Source organism: Adelges cooleyi, unplaced genomic scaffold (genome assembly GCF_023614345.1).
Source record: "Adelges cooleyi isolate 19-005CV unplaced genomic scaffold, UGA_ACOO_1.1 ACOO_flye_CR_arks_rails_tigmint_CR_PRNA_21, whole genome shotgun sequence".
Lineage (NCBI taxonomy): Eukaryota > Metazoa > Arthropoda > Insecta > Hemiptera > Adelgidae > Adelges > Adelges cooleyi.
In genome coordinates this window covers 7,929,299-7,950,262 of record NW_026095871.1, presented here as the reverse complement: position 1 = coordinate 7,950,262, position 20,964 = coordinate 7,929,299, and the positions used below count along the sequence as shown (strand labels likewise).

Sequence of the window (20,964 nt, the reverse complement as noted above, 5' to 3'; positions counted from 1 at the left end):
AGTTGACGTAATAAATGCGTTACTAATGTAGTAGAATAAAAAATAAAAATCTTTGAAAGAAAAATTGTTTAAATCTGATTAAGAAAACACTTAATTTGTTTTACCGTCGCGTTGAATATCTTGTGAATTTTGTTTTATATTCGTTAAATATAAACAAATGTTCAAAAAATTGCTGCTTTAAATTACATTTTTTTTTAAAATTATTACAATAAAACTTGAAAACGAGCTTTGAAATAATCTCTAAAATAATTTTTTTACAAACTCGTTCAAGAGGTTTGTACTCTAGAGTAGCGTTGGCATTCAATCACGCTACAAAATATAGCATCCTTTTTTTCTATTTTCTCATTTTCTTTCCTTTCCTTTTTACCTTCCTTAATTTATTTGTATTCAAATATATTTACCGACCACAGTTTTTTTCCTATTGAAGCTTTTTTTTTATAACATCCGTGTTTTTTTATCGATTTCACGAAACAGGCCTCTATAATAACATTTGATAATACACAATTGGCACGCATAAAATAAATTATGTATCATGTGGCTATAAATGGAGTTTTTTTTTTACAGAAATAAAACAAAATACTTGCTAAGAATAATATTTCTTTTAATAGCTGTATTATTCCATATCATCGACCGCGCTAGCTTAAACCATCATTAGCTGTTATGTATAATAATTAGTTCTAAACTAAAAATTAAATAAATTCTTCGTTATAATGCGTTCATTAAACGTGTATTTTTTACCTACTTGAGATATGATGTACAGTGTAATTACATATTCGTGTGTGTTTATACTTGATTATTATCAAAATCACTATGTCCAATGGTGGATTATACAGATTCCGGTACAGCACTTGTATGATTAATAATATTCTCTCATATCAATTAAAGTTTTAGGTTAAAAAAAGCAATACTGTCTCAGCAATCGCACCGGCGTTTAAAAATATTACAATAATTAAATTCTTGGTCACGGCCCTATTGATTTGCATGCATTTGACGTATAAGGCACTGTAATTATAATTTTAATTATAATGAGCATTTTACGTTTTAAAAGGTTTAAGTAAAATATACATGTAATAATGTTTTTCTAGGTAGTCGTTTGTGGTTAGTGTTCGGGGAATGCGAATTCCTTTTATTACTCGACAATCAACACAAATCATTATAGGCTCGGCTGAATTCGAGTCTTAACTTCTCCGCGTTGCCTTTTTTTTTTAACTTCTACTTATTTTAGCTGGCGGCCGTACAATAAAATAATATCCACCCGTATTATATAAGTATAAACAAGCTAAATTCTACATTGTGAAACTCTTACAGAAGTATCGAACCCGGTCGACCGGACGCGGCAGGCACGTGCGTTTCTAGATTACACAATTATTTTCTATGTTTGCTTGTACTTGAGTTGTATACTTTTTTTTTTTTTATATAGTATTAAAAAATGTTGTTATATTTTTCTCGTTGTATATCGCATAATTATGGATGTATAAGTTTATAGTATTTTATTTTTGAATTCACTTAATAATAATTAAATTTGTTTAAAAATTCACAATTACCATCACTAGTGTTCCACATATATTTTTTAACGTGGGTTGTCAAACAAACATTTTTTAAAACAAATATCTACCCTCCGCTCTCGGCCATAGGTACTTCAATATACCCATATGAAATTATACCCAAGAAAAAATAAAAAGTGTATTTGAGAAAGAGGTGACCACTGGGCACTGACAACCCTGGTCAAACTGAACTTTGATTTTGATTATTTATTTATTAAATGTATTTATTTGTTATTATTCTTCACAAATAACAATGTAAAAAAAAATATATATATATTTATCTGCCACCCTCGTAGTATACATAAATTGATTTAATGAACCAACTTGATCAAATTGGTAAACTTCTAGGAACATATTTTTAACCCATTTCATAATATTATACTCGTATTAGTTACTTTCATGTCGTTTTTTATTACAATTTTTAAACTCTACGTCGATCCAAAGTGTGTTTCAATAAACAAGTATTAATAAATACAAAAATGTTTGAAAAAACTATACGAAGAGCCAAAATATAAAATATATCGTCGACCGACCGTCGCGAGGATTCTCATTAGTCTTTATAATATGTCTTTCATGTGCATTACCACCAGTGCAGATACATTATATACTTTACAATTTGGATATATATCTCTTGGCAATTTTTTATCGGTTATTTCGAAGTACGATTAAATGCAAAATAGTATTATACAATTTATAGGTAGATACAGCTCTTAGCTGCGAACGTTCATTGTTTGTATATTATTATGTATATTATATTGGTCTTGAATAGTGTTTGAAAAATCAAAACATGATGAAAATTGGTAATAATTTGTTTTTATCGAATTTAAATCAAGCTGTACGAATTCGGATTCAAATGAGAACGGTTTATGGTCGTTTGGTTTTTTTTAGTCATAATCAATCAAATGTCACATACACCTATATCCTAATATACTATAACAATATTATATTATAATACACACCGCCAATATTATGCCGGCGTTTGGTTTTTTAACTACAGCCCGTCAGTAGCATAAATATATACATATAACATATTATATTCATAAAAACCTATCTTGCGTTGTGTAACAGAAGGTTAATCAATTTCACTGGGGGTTTAATAACTTTGTTTTCGTTTGCAGTTTATATAAATTTATAATATATAATATAATATATATATCGTGTACCGCGATAGTATTGATGGAATAACTTTTGGGTGTTCGGTTGAAATTAACTGCGACTCGCTACATAGTACATAGTTTCCATTTCGAAATAGCACTCAATATAATACTGAACATTTACACACACACACTTCGAAATTGACCTGCAAAATAAATTTTGACGTTTTACACTCTCACTATATATACTTATTAAGAGTGAGCTGACGACTTGATTTAGTTTTCGTTTATATTTATAGTTTGTTGTTTGTGTTTTTTTAATTTTTTTGTTTTCAAACGTTTCTAGCTTTAAATTTAAAAATGTTTTACTAACCCGGGGATTGACGAATTACTAAAACACTATATTTAATTACAAATTATTACGTATGTGAATTACAGCTTAATATAATTGAACCAACGAAGATGATTTTTGAGAAAGATTTTGACTATATACTACCACGGTGCATATTTTACAGAATCCCATCCATATGAGTTTATGAAATTATTGATTTTATCACTTGATTGATTTCATTTCGATCGTTGTTGAATTTTAAATAATGTTTTTTGAAATGGTAAAAACCACTGTATTTTAATGTATTTATTTGTTTTACACTGCATTTCCACTACTATGGGGTATCACTGTTAAATAAATAAAATCTCCTTAAATTATGATAATTCATACAGACAAGTCTAATCTGAAAATTCCAAGAGGTCATTTTATTCTAATTATCTTTTTGGTAACAAATAAAATATAAAATATGTTTTTCCAGGAAGTATCCTGAATAATGAAGTATCATTATGTCAAACATTAAGCCCAAATAGAGAGATGGTAGGATTTATAGAAACCCAAATTTGAGTAGCTGTAATTAAAAATTACATTTAAAAGTGTAATTATAATGGTTAGTTACAAACTAATTAAGTAATTAAAACACTTGGTCGAACCTAATAAAATCATTTGTAACCGTTATATTATAATATATATATATATATTTATATATTGTAACGTGAAAGGTTTATCACTGGTGGATATAAATATAAAAACAATCCACTGTGATATATTGTAACGCATTTGATTCTGGCGTTGTTGTGTTATTATTATTCGCTAAATATTTTTGACGTCGGATTAGTCGGGATTAGAGTTAAAGCGCGTTTCGAATACTATATGAACTTACCGAAACCGTACACTATACACAATACAGTAATGTATATTATTTTATTCAGTCCCAATATTTTGGGACGAAAAAAATATCATGTTATTATTCGGTATTAATTAGGAAATTGCTCAATTCGAAAAATATATAACAAACATAATATAGTGTAAAATATTATGCAGCAATGATGAAATGAATTAAAATTAAAACGGTTTGCAAATAAAAGTATGTTGTTCACCTATTCAGACGGGAGCCAAGGTCCAACTAAAACCTAAGTGATGTCTGTACACAAATATACGAAGGGCCGTGTTGTCATGAGATATATCATACAGAAAGCGCAGGCGCTTATACATAACGTGCTTTTGTGCATGAGCAGTTATCCCAATAGGCGTGGCCGCGATACCTTAAGTTTTGTCCCAAGAAAAAACATGTGAGCGATTGTCATTCAGCTGTGATGTAATAATCGGCTGCATTTTAATAAGAAGATGAAAAAGATTAAGCTTTAACGTAGCGAAGATGTCCAATGAGATTCCAAAGATTTTTTGTATTTATTTTTATTTTTAGGTTGTTTTATAACAACGTAAAGTTGAGAATTGACCAGACAAAAACGTGCGTGGCCACACAGTGTTATTTGGTATTTTCGAAGTTTCCGATTATTTATATGTTTCTTACTTTTATTCTCACTTCCACTTTGTTTTATAGTTTCTCACGAGTCGAGTAGGCTATAAAGCTTTGATTATCGATTGCACGACGTAACCAGTAGTCGTTACATAGAGTATAGCGTATAAAATCAATCGTTCTCCATTCATTTCAATTACACACAAAAACTTTCAAAAATAATATATGGATTATACTTTGATCCAAAATGACATAATTGCATACCAACGTATCGTGCAATTAAAACGTGCTACTTTTCATTTTTTTTCCAACACCACATGAACCTAAAATTTAACTATATTTAAATGGAAAAAAATAATAAAATGTTTAAAAAATCGTATAATGTAGTTAGAAGTTATTATATATTTATATATGTTAAACAAATTATTAGGACTATTAGGAACAACTATTAGGAAAAGTAGTTTTAGTTAAACGCAATTTGATATGACATTAAAAACGGAGTTCCGAGGTTGAAAACAAATGCGCATAAAGTATAAATATTGGTTATTGGTTACTTGACATAAAACATTCTCAAAATTGGCCAGTGTGTATTTTCAAACAAAATAATGGGGCAAATATTATTTCTTGAAAAATTATGGTTTTTGTAATATTGCTAGAGAGAAATTTTCGGATTTAAAATAATTTTATTTTGACTTTCTTTATTGGTAAGATAGCAAACCTAACCTAACTGTTGTTATATAAAGAAATTGGGATACAATTTTTCTCGCAAGGTTTATTTTTAATACACCCACATAAAAACTCTTTTTCCACTGTTTATCAGTACACGCAATACCAACTGTTAAGCTATAGAGGTAATTTTCTAACTCGTACATTTTTTATACCGAGTGGGACGTTGGCCCGCAGCGATAACCTTCAAATTATAATATTAGACTGCGACAGCTACGGCTTTAGGGCAACATGATGGCTATTGCGATGCACTTTACACTTAATAGTGTATTGAACGACATTAGAGAAGCGCCACTTTCCTTTAGCTATATTTTTCTAGGAAAGAATGAAATTGTTTCCCAGTAGCGACTATTAACGTAGTTGTATAACACAAACATAATAACAATATAGTTTTTTTTCTTTTATTATGAAATTTTGCGTTTACAATTTATTTCGACATAAATAATATAGTTTGGAAAGAAACATTATTGTACTATATAACATTATTTGTTGATTATTTATAGTGTTATAAAAGTAGTGTTCCAAGAATCTAGTGAGTTTATTATGCACGAGAAAGAGGTAACTGCAGTCGTTGCAAATCTAATTATCCGAAGCCGTTAATTTTTAATTATACTTTAAGCATAGTGGACCATAGCATAGCGTCTTAACAGTATTAATGAAATGTCAAGATGTCTTGTCGTGCAGATAATAAAGAAGATTAAGCTCGGCAAGAACGCACTAGAGCTGTATAAGATTTGAAATTGCATTCTAGTGCTGTCATAACGGTTATGATAATTATAAATTAAACATGCTCTTTGGGATAAGGTTTTTATTATTCAACAGCTTTTTGGAAAATGAGCGTTGGCGCTTAATTTTTTTTAATAATTCATTCAATTTTTTCATTTTTGATAAATCTAAACAATAATGAATAAAATGTATATTTATCATATCATAAAATAAATACATACTTAAAATACAATTTATAATAATTCTTAAATCTTAATTAAATCAGATAATCTTTTTCTAAATGTTGTGTAAATTATGTAGACATTATTTGTTAATTTATATGTTTGATAATCCAAGCAGAAATTAATTACAAAATCATATCCCAGAGGACGTAATCTAATGAAAATTAGATCAACAATAATAATGTTACAATGATAGAGCTGTAATATGAAATAGTATTAAGAAATAAGAAAACATCATTCAACGACAAACAGTTTTTTACAAAAAAATTACCATAAAATACAAGTTATATAAAAATAAATAAATTGACCAACCACTGAGGTGAAACAAATTTTAAATAAATGTATACAATTATTAAATTAAAATGTTGAATTAAAAACATATGAATGATTTTTAGCTGGATTCAGGTCAATGTATTTGTGTCACGCAATCACGTAAAACAACTGGACCGATTTTGATGGTAACAGCTTTTCGAGAATCCATCCCATTTTCCACGTTAAAGAATAAGGGTCATAAAAAAGGCTCGACTTTGACCTCTTGCATTTACCTACCTACCTTAACCTAACCTAACTTAATTTAAATTTTATGTAGACCGTATATAGATAATAATAAAAATGAAAATATGGATAATATAAAACAAAAAAGTTTATTATATAGCACATATTATTATATACATTGTACGTTAACGAATTCCTGATAATGGAATTTTTATGAAAAATATGCAACATATACTTATACGTCATTTACTTACTATACTTGACATGTAAAACATCTAGCCGCATAATCTTGCATATCAATTACCAATTGAAATATTAGTCATTTAAGCTGGTATATAGTTCAATATGTTTTGGCATTTTAGTCTTTAGACTCAATTATGTTAAGATAACATCCGGTGCGTCGACACGTGTCTTTACAAAACTTACACAATCGAAGAAGCTCTATAATCACGTTTCCGTGTAATTAATAATAATAGTTATTATAACTATGATACAATCTACGCTGTTAGTATAAATTATTATCTCGCTCGAATGTCAAATATTGCACACCAATTTTCTCCTGCAGCGTGTAGTTAAAACATACAACTCTATAAATCACTATCGATTGCCGGCCGCAACGCTCTGACCGAGTTTTCATATAATCGTGTAGTCTTGTTCCGTCGGGTTAAATTGCATGCATTATAAGCCATACACACACACATTATATATAAAATATATATATATATATACACATTGCACATGTATAGTGCGAAGTGCATACTCCATAATGTGCACTCGAGTGTGAACGATATGCCGAGGCGTATGTCCGTCCGTGTACACATAATAATAATAACAATATGCACTCTCCGGGATAAGTGGGACGCGACGGAGGAAGGTGGGAATAGCATAGAGATGCGTAGGGCGAATATCTCATTTTATGGGGGGGGGGATGAGAGGCAGGACAAAAGAGAAAAAATAATATATTATATATTTATGAAGAGATAGAGAAAAAATGAATTGGATTAAGTGGACAGTGACGGCGGCGATCCACGTCCTTTTGTGTGTGCGATATGCCCGCGGGGTGAAGATCCGTGGTGACTCGGCACCAATATAGGCCGAGATACCAATGGGAGGGCGAGTGCGGCAAAAAGAGAGAGTGAGAAAGGGATGGTGGAAAAAAATCGACCGGCGAGTCTAGTGAACGCCTACGCCGCGGTTGATCAGACGGTCCCTGCCGCGCAATACTCTTACATGTACACAGGAATCTCCCCGCTGCCATCAACTCTTCCTTCCTATCCACGACCACCACCCTCTCTTCATCGCGACCCCGTGCTTACACACCCCGCGGCTATCCCCGTGCGACGTAACACCGAGGTCCATCATCGCACGGCGCGCGAAATACCGCCGTAAACGCCTCGCCAGATTGTGGCCGGCAGCCGCGTCGTGGTGCTAACCCTCCCCTTGTTCGACACTGTCCCATATGGTTTTTCTACCCTACCTGTGCAGACCGAACGGCGAGGGGTCGCGCTAAACCGCACGTGCCCGTGACTGTTTTTTTTGGGGATACCTTTTTTAGGTGCTATGTTCAACATAGAAACGTTCAAGGTGTAAATAGGACGGCGGTTTAATACAATGTTTAATTTTTTATTTGTTCACTTAGACATTAGACCTATCGTAAAACATAATGTTTGGTGCGCCGACTTCATGTTATACTATTGTTTGTTCGGAATGATACAATTATTAACTCTTGACTTTCATAATATTAAAAAATAATATCGCGTAGTTGGGCTACTGGCCAACACGCGAGGCTACAAAATGTTAAAAACAATTTACAACAACAGTGTATTAATAATAACAAACAACAGTTTGGGGATTATTGTACTCTAGTTTTGGAGGTTTAGCCTGACCTAACCTACCTTAAACCTTGCTTTCCGGCAAAGCTTTTTCGGAAGTTTCCATATCAGTTGGCCTATAACTATTGACGTGGATATATCTGAAAATCATCCAAATGATATATCAATCCACAAAAGTTTTAACGCATTCAGAAAAATGTTCTGTTAATAAAACTACTTGTGGATGTTGCATTGATTGAAAAAAAAATCATTCCAGTCCATTCAAGTCTTAAGTTAGCTGCAAAATTACGTCAACAAGAAAACGGTTGGATGTATACATTGATATACTTTAATCTATTTGCTTTCATCCCACGCAATACCGGTTTTTACTTACAAAAACAAGTTTAAATAAATTCGCGTTTCTAGGAATCTGAGTCCTTTAATATGTATTACAGTTATTTATATAATACAGATGTGAGTGATGTGCCACGGGCCATGGTGTATGATTAATGTAAATGTCTACTGCAAATTAATTGACATTATTTAGTTCTTTTTTTTTAAATCATTCAGGCTACAAGTATTTTTAGAAATATCTAAGGAATCCATTTTGAAAAGATTGTTATTCTGATAATTTTTATTAGTCGAAAACATATTATAAATAATAAATCATTTTTTAATTATTAAATTATTAAATGTGGAGGCTGGAGGTAGAGTACGATGTAATTACTTTTGTATTTACATAAATAATTATACTTCGTTACTGTATTTAAAATGGCAATTTTATTTTTAGTTTAAAATATTTTAATATTTTCGTAAAAAAAATGTTTTTTCTTTACATTCCATTTTAATCCTTTTTTTCTAGGTATCTCAATTAGTGAAACTTTGTGGGACATTTCGTATCTTCGTTAACATAATCGTAATAATTATCGCAGTATGTATCTTTATACTCATCAAGTGCAATTATTGTACATCTAAAAGTTATCACTAAAATTAATTTTTTTTAATAATGTTTGAGTTTGTTTTATTTTTGTAACAATTTTCATGGGCAGTTACACAATCAGTGTAGTCGTAGATAATGTCATAACCTTTAAATGTGCATAGACGTCTACATGCTAATGACTTATTTGATGTGTTACACGTTATTATATATTATGCGAATGACATTAAACTCTCATTGGATTCTTGTATAGATACATACCTAATTTTAAATCATCCCAAAATAGAAAATCATTTAATGATTCTACACCATTTTTTTGTATTGTTGGTTAGAATCGATTTTTTACCTTTACATAAAAATGATGTCAAAAATTAGACAAAAATTAGTCTAAAAATGAATAAATAAAATACATGTAAACAAATAGAGTTTCCGATGTTTTTTTATATATTTATATTGAAGAAAATCGAAATAAAACTTTTTCACGCAATCATTTATACATAAATATATATATTCCACCAGTGCCGACTTGATGTTGACGGTTGGGTTAGTGATTCATGACGTTGCGGACATATACAAATATTTACTCGGCTTTACAATAATAATAATAATACACTTGGGTTAGGCAGACCTTCAGAGCACACGGACAATGAATAACACATTTTAATCTCCACACAACGACTCCAAAATGGATTAGTATTTGGATTTTTTTTTAGGTATAGGTAGTATAGAATATTATATTTTAGGGGTCGACCTCGAGTCGTTCCTTAATTGGACGAAATGAACCCTGTTTGTTCGGGTTGCGTGGTTGTATTTTTTGTTTATTTTTATTTGGCCTTTGTTTGCCATCACTCGGAATCACGTTATCATCGCATAAACACGGTTCTGTAAAAGCATTTATTTTTAGGTTTGTCTGCCGGCCGTCCTTGACGTTTTAATAAAAGTTCTAAATCACTTTGTCGGATTGTAAATAATGTCATTTGCAAAGAGACAATATATATATATTACATTTGTTTGGTTATTATTTCACTAAACAACTTTAATCATCACGTTAAACTAAAAAAAATAACACTGATTGAATTTAATCTCGGTCAAAACTTGGTTTGTGTTCCTAAAGTAACATTATTTAATTTAAACAAATATATAATTATTATTTCCGTTATTTTGCAAAAACCCTCGATATAATAATATCATCCGATAATCATTAAACAACAAACAAAATCATAACAATAATACAATAAATAAATACAGCAATAACCGAAAATTACCATATTATATTCATTGAACCATAAAGCGTCCATAATGTTGAACAACCAAATATACTAAATTATTGAACCATTTTTCATGAAAAAAACCGATTAATATTTCAAAAAAAGATTCCAATCAGTTTTTTTTAAATAACCATATTATTTAAGAGCCAGTCAGTGCTAAGTTACAAGTATAAAAAAACATAGTAACATTGCAGACTATATACCATTATAATAACTTAATAGAATAAAATAAAGTAACAACATTAAAAATAATCTCGCTGGATACAGAAAATACACCCACAAGTTCCATTTACAAAAAGTAGTCGTAATTGAAATGAATAAAAATAAAAAGCACATAAAATTCTGTTGGTCATCGTTGATTAAAATATTTTTAATGGGAGCGTTAAAAGTTACACTACATTTAAACTTTTAGAAGCTGAGATTTTCTTTGAATCGTTTGTTGGATGACCTCATTTTATTTACTTGTCATTTAAGTAAAAAAATAAATAAATTGACTTTAGGCTCTAAAACAACAGTTACTCGGTTTGAATTAAAAGTGGAAGCAAACGAGATATATCGATCTATGTACATAATAATTAAGGGCTTTGAACCCGTACAGACAAAACCCTTAAAAACCTGAATAACTGTATAGTCAAAAAATTCTTTCCGGTTTTAGGCCATATTTTTTTTTTACATTTTAAATGTTTCAAAAACGTATTAAAAATGTTTTTGGGATTTGGCTATACGACTGCAAAGTCTTGTAAAAATTACAACCCTCAAGCTCCATTAATGAGTAAACTGTTTAAACGATGTTTGGGAATTTCATTTTTAATTTAACAACTCAGGTAACGTTTTGATATTTATTATTTTATTTTATTTTTATCTAATTATAGTGTTTTACATAGTTAACGGTAAAATAAAAAGTAAAAACCACTATTAACTGATATTAATTCCATCCACCTATAAATATCATAACGTATACTTTGTATTTATGAACTTTATGCCACATGACCTCATTTTTATTTTAATGAGCAAATTTTTTTAATCGGGTTTGCTTAAGTAATCATAATCACTGTATAAATTCACTGGCGTGCGGTCTTAATTTTTATTATTGATAAAATGTTTAAAAGGTAAAAATATCGAATATAAGAATAATTATTTAACACGGCGCTTTGAATATGCAATTCGGGTACACGACTGTAACCAGAACATAATATTATTTTTACGTTCAGCAGTCGTACTCGATGTAAAACATTTGAATAATAATCAAAACAAATTCTAACTTTAATTTAATTTTAAAAATAATATTGCATTTTTGTCTCGTATTATTATTATTTTGTTTGCAACTTTTTGCATTCATTTTGCATATTCTTTTTGTTTGTATTAAATTCGTTTTACACGGATTTATTTATGCACAGTATAAATTGTATACTTCATTCCCTTAACTAATACATTGTGCATAACCAAATGCATGCATGTTAATTCTATGGCGCGATAGTTTTACCTAAACAATATTTCGAGCTCCACTAGTACTGTTTAAAATATATTTTAACTTTCACGAAATGTAAATTCCAGTGTCGGTTCTAGTACAAGTTACTTTTTATGTGATAGTACTAACAACCTATCATTTAAAAACTGAATATAATTATATTGAAAGTAATATTTTCGTCCAACCAAACATAAAACGATACATAATAATGATGTTTGTTTCCATTTTTATTTTATATTCAGTTTCATATACAAAAAATATGCATTATTTATTTTACTTGTACAAACAAATTTAACGTATCGTACATCTAGACCTTTAAGACCTCAAGGTCACCTGAAAATAACGTTTTTAAATATTAAAATCACTTTGTTCTAAAAATTTAAAACTCTCAAAATACAATACAGTTTCACTGCGTTCCATCACTAATTATTAGAGTGGACATTATATTTACTCGTGTTCATAAATCAATTAACTTGTTTAATTAACTAATAATCCTGATGTTTTCATACCAACTACTGGTTGTGAAGTAATATTACTTAAATTTGTTAAAATAAATGTATTTATATTATGATCTAAATGAGTCTATTGATTAAGATAGGCTTGGAAATGTTTGCTCTTGCATCTTTGGGCTATTACTTTAGATTTTATGTTTTTTCAGTTATTAGAAAACTATACATGGCAAATATTTTCTATTTGAAACCTAATAAAGTAAAAAAACTCAATACATATTACCTTGTTAAAATTAATTATGTATAATATTTATTAATAAATGATGTAAGTATTACACTATTACATCACATTATTTTGTTCATGATTCTTGGCATATGAAATCATTAGGTAAAATGTAAGTTCCATAATAATTATTTCATTTGATTCAATTATAACGAAATATATTGCTATGGAAACAATAATTTCTGTTAATTAGTTTAATTAGAAAACTACAAACCCAACCTAACTAGTGGTTTTGTACTATATTATAGGGATGTTTGCTGAAGTAAAAATAAATCATTACACCGTGGTTAATGTACAAATTTGTTTAATTTTCGGATTTTCTCTTATTAACGAATGACTTTTTTCTTTTATTTGTTTGCAGGATACACGAGAGCTCAATTATTATATGGTTCATAAATAACTAGTCTTGAACTCGGTAGAGCTGGCACTGTGTACCCAAACACCTCCGGCGATAACAACATTTCATTTTCACATGGAGAATATCAGCTGAAAAAAACAAGGTAAGACCGCTCCGGCGTTGCGTTGTCTAGATTTATTTATAAGTCTTACAAAATACTGACAAATACTGCCAGTGATAGGAACCATTTTTTACAATTTACGAATAATTTCTTATAAATAAACATCTCAATTAGATTTTAAAAAAAATATTAATTATAAAATTAATTTTGGTATTTTATAAAAATATGTATAATTTGACGTTAAGCGTGTCTTATAAAAAATGTAAATATTATTATACAAACATATTTACACGTATTTTTTTCTTTTATACAATTAGTTTTAGTTAACGTTAACCGGTACAGAGCAGTAGAAAGTCCATTGACTATATTATACTGCTTTTAGAAAACTTAGGTTTATATTATCAGTAAAAAAAATACTATATTCGAGCTGTACACATAACTTATAAGTTATAACACACTTAAGAGTAAGTAGTCAGAACGTGGTAAAGTTTATAACCACTTAATGCTCGTTTTGTTTTACGTCACAGCTCATAGATTAACTAAGAGTCGGGCGAAAACGGGTCGCACACTTCCAAGCTCATGCGACCATGATATCACCGCAAACAGTATTGATCCGCTACCGTAACACTCAGGTGTATTAAGATTCCCAAAAGGGACTTACACATATTTAAATAAACTTTAAGCGATATACATTAGCTAAAAACACCTCAAACTATTTTCTCAAGCAACACTTTTAAATATATGTCTGTAAACACATAATAATATGTATAATCTCTTTATTACAAGTATTATATGGTATTACAATAATAATCATATCATATTAGTAATGATAAACATCTAACTATATTGATACATATAACATGTTAACATAACAAAGCCGGAACAGAGTTACAATTATAATTTTAATTTGTTTATTAACACTAAATTAATAAAACTAAACTTTCAACCAATATTTCTAATATTTTTAGAACTGTCGACAATATATTCTGTGTGTTTCAACAGGTCTCGTGATGGGAATTTCAAAAATACATTTTTAACCATAGAACCGATTTTTGTAGCCAGTTTAGAACTAAGAAGTCATATTGTACAAAAAGAACTGTATAAGTAGGGGAAAAGTTGAAAAAGTTCACCTCTTCCCTTTCAAAATCGAGAACTATAAAAATGTACACTATATTTTATCATTTTAACATACAGCACTAACTACCTATGCAAAAATTCTCAAAAAAAGTTTTAAGTTTTTATAACTGATAATACTAAAATAATTATTGTTGAATATAAAATATCAATAGGAGAAACTTTATAAGCGCTTAATAAATTAAACGCTTAATTGTTAGTTTGTGAGAATTGTTAACAAAATTGTTATAAGTAGCCAAAATTATCTTTAGAATGTTTCATGACGATAGAGCGATTTATCATAACATATATCGACAAGCCCAGCGACAAAGAGACTATTTAGTATAAATAAAAAATTAATAACCTTAGTCTAGATGCTCTATATAGTTTTAAGAATCTGCCAGAAAAAACCTATTAATAATACAATTCACGTTTTTATTGTTTTAATTGCATTTATGGGCTTGCATATTTAACATAAGCTGAAATGTATTAAATTTGTTCAAGTTTTAAATAGTTTCTGACGGAAAGTTTCTAATGACCGGAATATACCTAATTTCTAGAATATAATTAATGTATGTGTATGTTGTGTAAAGTCGAAACAGTCCAGGTGTGTTCTAGTAATAGTCTGATAGTATTAGCGTCTTAAAATTACACTATTTTCGACATAGTTGTATAATGGTACTTGGTAGTAATAGTTTGATAGTACTGGCGTCTTAAAATTACACTATTTCCGACATAGTTGTATAGAACACACACAACACTTCAAAGAAGTAAGCGTTCAGCTTCCTTAAACTTTCTGCTGCACACAAAAATACACCATCTCCTTTTTGATTCTAAATCGATAGTACTACAGCGACAATACCGTTTACAGATTTAAAAGGTTAAATAATGACTTCCACGGAAGCTGTAAACCCATTATATCAATTTGTACAGAATGCGGTGGGCCAACGTCCAAGTCAACTACAATACAATCATAGATCGCCTCAATGCAATTGGAATTCCACTTTATCTTCCTCATCCTCTTTGACGCTATACAAAGTAGTAATATGTCAATTTCACCACAACCCGTCATTAACAGATACCGTGCAATGGGTTTCCCTAAACTTGGCCACGGAGCTACACATGCGTACAACGAACATTACACTTATTACACCGAGTAAATAAAATACCTTTATCACTCAGCAACATACAACTTAATTATTCAGACTTTTAAATTTCCATTTAAAAGAACTTCACAAATTTGGTTTAACCACCAATTCCGGCGATGAACTTGGGGTCAGGGTACAAGCATGATTTATATAGGTTTCTCGGTCCATAATATACGTATATAAGTTCTAGGTCTTGAATCTATATCATAACCTACAAATATTTTTTTTTTTTAGTATATTTTAATTTATAATTAAAATATTAATCCTTTTTTTTTTTATTTATACAATCAACTTTTATTTTATCTAATGTAGGAAAAAACATAGAAAAACTTACTACAACTAATGATACACCAAATTTATGTAATTGACTTAACTCACTAAAATCATATTTTCATGTGTTCCATTAGTTGCTTATAGGATGAGTTCAGTTTGATTTGGTTGTTTATTATTTCAGTTAAAAGCAGATTCTGTCAGTTCTTAAAGATCCAAACAAAGAACAATAAAGTGTTTCGTAACTTCAAAAAGTTGAATCCAATAAGGCCTTTACAATTTTGATAAATAATTATATTCAGGAAACAAACAAAAGTCGTTTAAACCGTCAGTAATTGTAGCAATACAGTATTCGACCGTCGTTTTAGATAACGTGGCACGTGCCGTCGTGCGCTATATTATGTAAGTTCTGTAGAATTGTACAATAAACAAATTATTATAATAATATTACCAGTTGAGCTCTGACGACTACTTTTTGCTGTTGGACTCGATAAACTCTGTCGGGGCACGGTTTAAAAGGAATCATAATGTATATATGTAAAACCAGACTTCTGTTAAATGATTTCTTAGAGAAACTTTGGATATTTTATAAGACACCGAGTACAAACCATTTGGTCTATGCGAATCCAACTTGAATAATAAGTATTGTTTTATGTACTTAACCGTAACGGTCGTACAACAATATTTAATCTATAAAAATGTCTACTTAATGGAAATGTCTTTGGCAATTGTCAATAAAAGAATTCGAATGAAGACAATAAAAAAAAAATATATATAAAAAAACCAAAGCCCCTGCGCATTTATGTAAATAATAATGCGTTTTTTTTTAGTATTTTGTACAAATAACTGAACGTTATAAGTTCTTAATTTCCTAGAATTTTGGCTATTATATAATAACCAATAAACAGTAGTTGCGTTGCTTGAGTTCAAAACAAACAACTGATATACCAACATATACTTAACTCATACCAACGGGGTCGACCACAAAAATTCCTTCCCTTCGCGATTCTCTGCTCATGTAATAATGGTTTTCTGTATAGACAAACAATAAACATTTAAAGCCAGACATACTAAGGATCAATAAATTGTTGACGTTTTCCAATTCAGTTTTTCATTTAAATAAGCGGATTAACATCATGACCATAAAAATATATAGTTGAAATCCTCCCAACAGTACCACAATATTTGTTTAACTTTATTATTAGGTATTTATAATAGAATTTGAATGTAATTATATATCATTTGTCTAGTATAATTTCGTCGTTTGCTTGAAAAAAAAATGATTTGCCAATTGTGGTAATCAACGATAAAGCACATAATCATAATAACCAACCACAGATTTTTCTGAATCACTTTAACTATACCATTTGCAAATTCTAACGCCGCCGTCACTCTAAACCAGTATATTTAAAAGTCGCAAAATTCTACGGAATAATCTTTTAAATGATCAAAATTTAATACATATCAAGTGTTCGAAGTACGTCATGGCTTATATTAAAATAACATAGTAATGTTTAAAAATACGATTCAAACTTTTTTCATTAATGTTCCTTGAATTTAAATAGAACCGGAAGTACGCGGAACGTCATGAATGTTTCTTCCGTTCTACTTGTCACGACCAGGTTAAGTTTAATTTTAACTTAATTTCCTGCCATCGCCGTTGATAAGATTTATTTACACGTAGGTACCTTTCCCATGCATATATGTACATGTCACTATGACTTTAACAGTTAACCGACCGGATATTTTATTTAAATCATTCACACACTAAGATATAATGTGTTCAATTTCAACTTAATTGATTTAAATTATCGATCGTTGTACTAGGAATTGGTGACAATTTTTTGCAATGTACAAATTTATAATTTATGATATTAATTTGACGATGTAGAAGATTCGTTCGGCCAACCGCAAAATTGAGGTTTTCGTTTAACGTTAAATAACATGGGTTTTATCCGCTACCTCGTGTAATTAAAATTTATAAGCGTTTTAATCGCATTTCACCGGGTCCATAAAAACAGTATAGCATTTTCAAAATTGCGTTGCCTTAGAGCAGGTCAGAACACGACTTAACTATATTCTATACTGTGCATACATTTGACAGAGACATTTTTCATAATTTCAATGCGATACAACGTTATTGTGGTAGGATGCGGTCTGCCGGAACTCTAAAAATGGGATTTTTAAACCATTGTAGGACAATGTAATAGACAATGTATCACTGAAATACATGCAAATCGGTGCTCGTTCACCGAGTCGTCGTAGTAGTTAAAATGCCATCTAGAAGAAATCTTTTCAGACTATTTTAGGTTCTATTCTTTGCTCGTTAATAAACGCCGGGGATCCACGTTCAGTATAATGTTTTAAGATTACTCAATGTAGAATTTTCGCGTTGAAAAACAAAACTTGACAAGACCGCAGTTTACACGGTTTTTGCTACAATAATAAAAATTGAATGTTTTTTTTTTTTTTTATGTAAATTACTTCTTAAGTTTAACTTCCCGATCTCAACGGGCTAGCTTTAAAGACTACTATAGCTGACTTTTAGATTAAATACATTTGTTATGGAATTTGTAGAAAATTGTAATAGTAATTATACGTATAACCAACAATAATATTGTGCGGTGTTTTGCATACAGATGTCCTGACAACGATGCCAATGGCGGCAATATGAGATCCTTACCACCGGGTCACGATGGAACCGAATACTGTAAACTTCGCAGAGACCATCGAAACCACAGCAGCAGCGGTGGCGGCGGCGGCGGCGGTGGCAGTGCCACATTCCGCCGGTCGTCAGCCACAGCGCTCTTGGAGCCGCCGCCGCCGTCGTCCGAACGGTACCATGGCACCATCGAGGGCCACTACCGCGTCCACGACCTGGCGCTGGACCGGTACGTTCCGCCTCCGTCCCCCGAACGATACTCTGTCGGCGGCAGTGGAAGCAGCAATAACAGCAGCACTGGCAGCCACGCGTCGACGACGGCTCGGTCGTACGGGCCCCACGACGACCGGTATTCGACCACGTGCCACGGCACCGTCGTCCGCAGTCATTACCTTCCGGTTTCGCAGAGCACGTCTGAAAGTTTTATGTCCCCGCCGTCGCCCGTGGCCGAACGGTTCGACTACGCCGCGCGTCACAACGATGGCTACGCCAAACGAAACGAACCGGTTTACTCGAGGTGAGTGCTGCCCGTTTTTTACACACATTTTTAGCCGTCCTGTCGTTTTCATTCTGGGTGAGTTAGAATCTTAATAGAGCAAGAAAAATTATTGTAGTACCTACCCGCACCCGACTTCCCAAAACGGTCATAAGGATATGACCATTTGTTAGCCTCCCGATGTCCTAGGTCGGATCAATATTGATTACTTATCAAGGTTTCCAACAAAAATATACTAGGTATGTAAGTGTTTAGGTGAATTCATATATATTTTAAATCAGGAATATACAATGTGATAATATTAATCACTTTAAAATACAGAACTTCATCGAAATGTCATCTACTCCCTACTGCTTTGAGTCGGATAACTAATTCCCAATTTCAACTATAAACATCCACAAGTATTAGCCATATATACTCGTAGCCTCATGATCATATTTTGTTTTACCCTACTCTACCTCTTTATTATTTTATCGATATTTCGTCTTGCCGCTTTCGAATAATCGCGTTTTACTCAAGTTTTAACATTTTTAACTATACTTATTCTATCGCAATACTCATGTTTTCAAAATATACAAATGTTTGCCCTCAGGTATCCACCGGTGGCCGAGAGGTTCGTCCCTATTGTTTCCCCCGACGACGGTTATGACGGTCACTACGACCGTTGTGATGACGCATACGCCACCACCAGAAAGGACGCCGCGCTCTACTCGAGAGCGACGGCCATCGTGGACTCGCTGCAACCGTCCGCGGCAGCTTTGTCGAGGGCGTACGCAACGGCCACTTTGAGGCCATCGAACCGCTGCTGTACGGCCGCCAGTTCCGTGTACAGCGGCGGCGGTGGCAGCGGCTCGAGCGTCGGGTGCTCCTACCAGTACGGAGGCAGCAGGTCTCGGTCACCCAGGGATCTGTCGCCGAACGCCCTGGTCCGGCCCCAGGCGGGTCAAGTAACGTCTTCCTCTACAGGGTCCTCGCCGCCCAAAGGGCTCACCACCAACAGCAGCAACGGTAGTGGTAGCGGCGGCGGCGGCGGCAACGGCATGTGCCTGGTCCAGTATGACGGTCACACGGCTACTTTGCCGCGATGCGGTAGCGCCAACGTTATTAATTGCTCTGGCCCAACACATTACGACGGTCATCGCGACGACATGCCCGCCTACGGTACCAACGCGTCGCGACGGATATCGTCGTCATGCATTAGGGAGAACACAGGAACGCTGGAGTGCTATTCAACGCCCATCTATTCCAACCAAGCAATGTTGGCCGCCACCAAGAACGCCAGCGCCGTGACCAACACTACCACAAGCCACAATAATAGTTATTCAACCCAAAACGCCCAAAGTTCTAATGCAGCTGCTCCGCCCAACAACAATTCGTCGTGGTGAGTGTATTATTAACTATATTTATACAATACCAACAAAAACTCTTTGTTGGCTCAGTTTAAAGTTTTGCAACTATAAAAAGTGTTTAACAACAGGTACCTTACCTTAAAAATAGTGGTATTAAAATAAAACCATTAGTAAATTAAAATCAAATCTAAAAACCAGTATCGAAATATATTTTTATTTATATTGATTATTTTATATATTTGTATAAGATATATACGAATATGTTTAATTTTTAACTTCCGGTGAAAACTATCTATTTGCATATCAAACATTTTAAATATTTTTGCTAGTAATTATGAAACTATTCACCCATCTATAGTTGGTAAAATTACAAAAATGTAATCTGCACAACTTTACCGATCTACTGAGATATTGTATTATGATCATTTCCGTTCAATCGTTGGATCTCAAATATCGGTTTTGCGTAGCTCCGTGTTATTAGTGTAATATTCATAGGCAGGATAGACAAGCCATAGCTGGTATAATATGTAATGGGTGTAATTTATTTATTTGTATGGTATGGGTATAATAGTAATGGGCATTTGTTGCCAAGTAAAACAAACTACAAACAATAATACCAATAATGCTAACATTATGTC

General features: G+C 31.8%; 1 protein-coding gene across 2 annotated transcripts in view; it reads left to right on the top strand.

Moving 5' to 3' along the window:
- The window catches only part of LOC126834360 (inactive rhomboid protein 1), a 44,243-nt gene that overhangs the window by 5,336 nt on the left and 17,943 nt on the right, over positions 1–20,964 (top strand). For both annotated transcript variants that reach the window (XM_050566224.1, XM_050566225.1), the window contains exons 2-4: positions 13,192–13,330; positions 18,459–18,998; positions 19,570–20,358. In XM_050566224.1, the coding sequence (XP_050422181.1) occupies positions 18,490–18,998; positions 19,570–20,358 (1,298 nt within the window). In that variant the 5' untranslated portion in view covers positions 13,192–13,330; positions 18,459–18,489. The remainder of the gene's footprint in view (positions 1–13,191; positions 13,331–18,458; positions 18,999–19,569; positions 20,359–20,964) is intronic.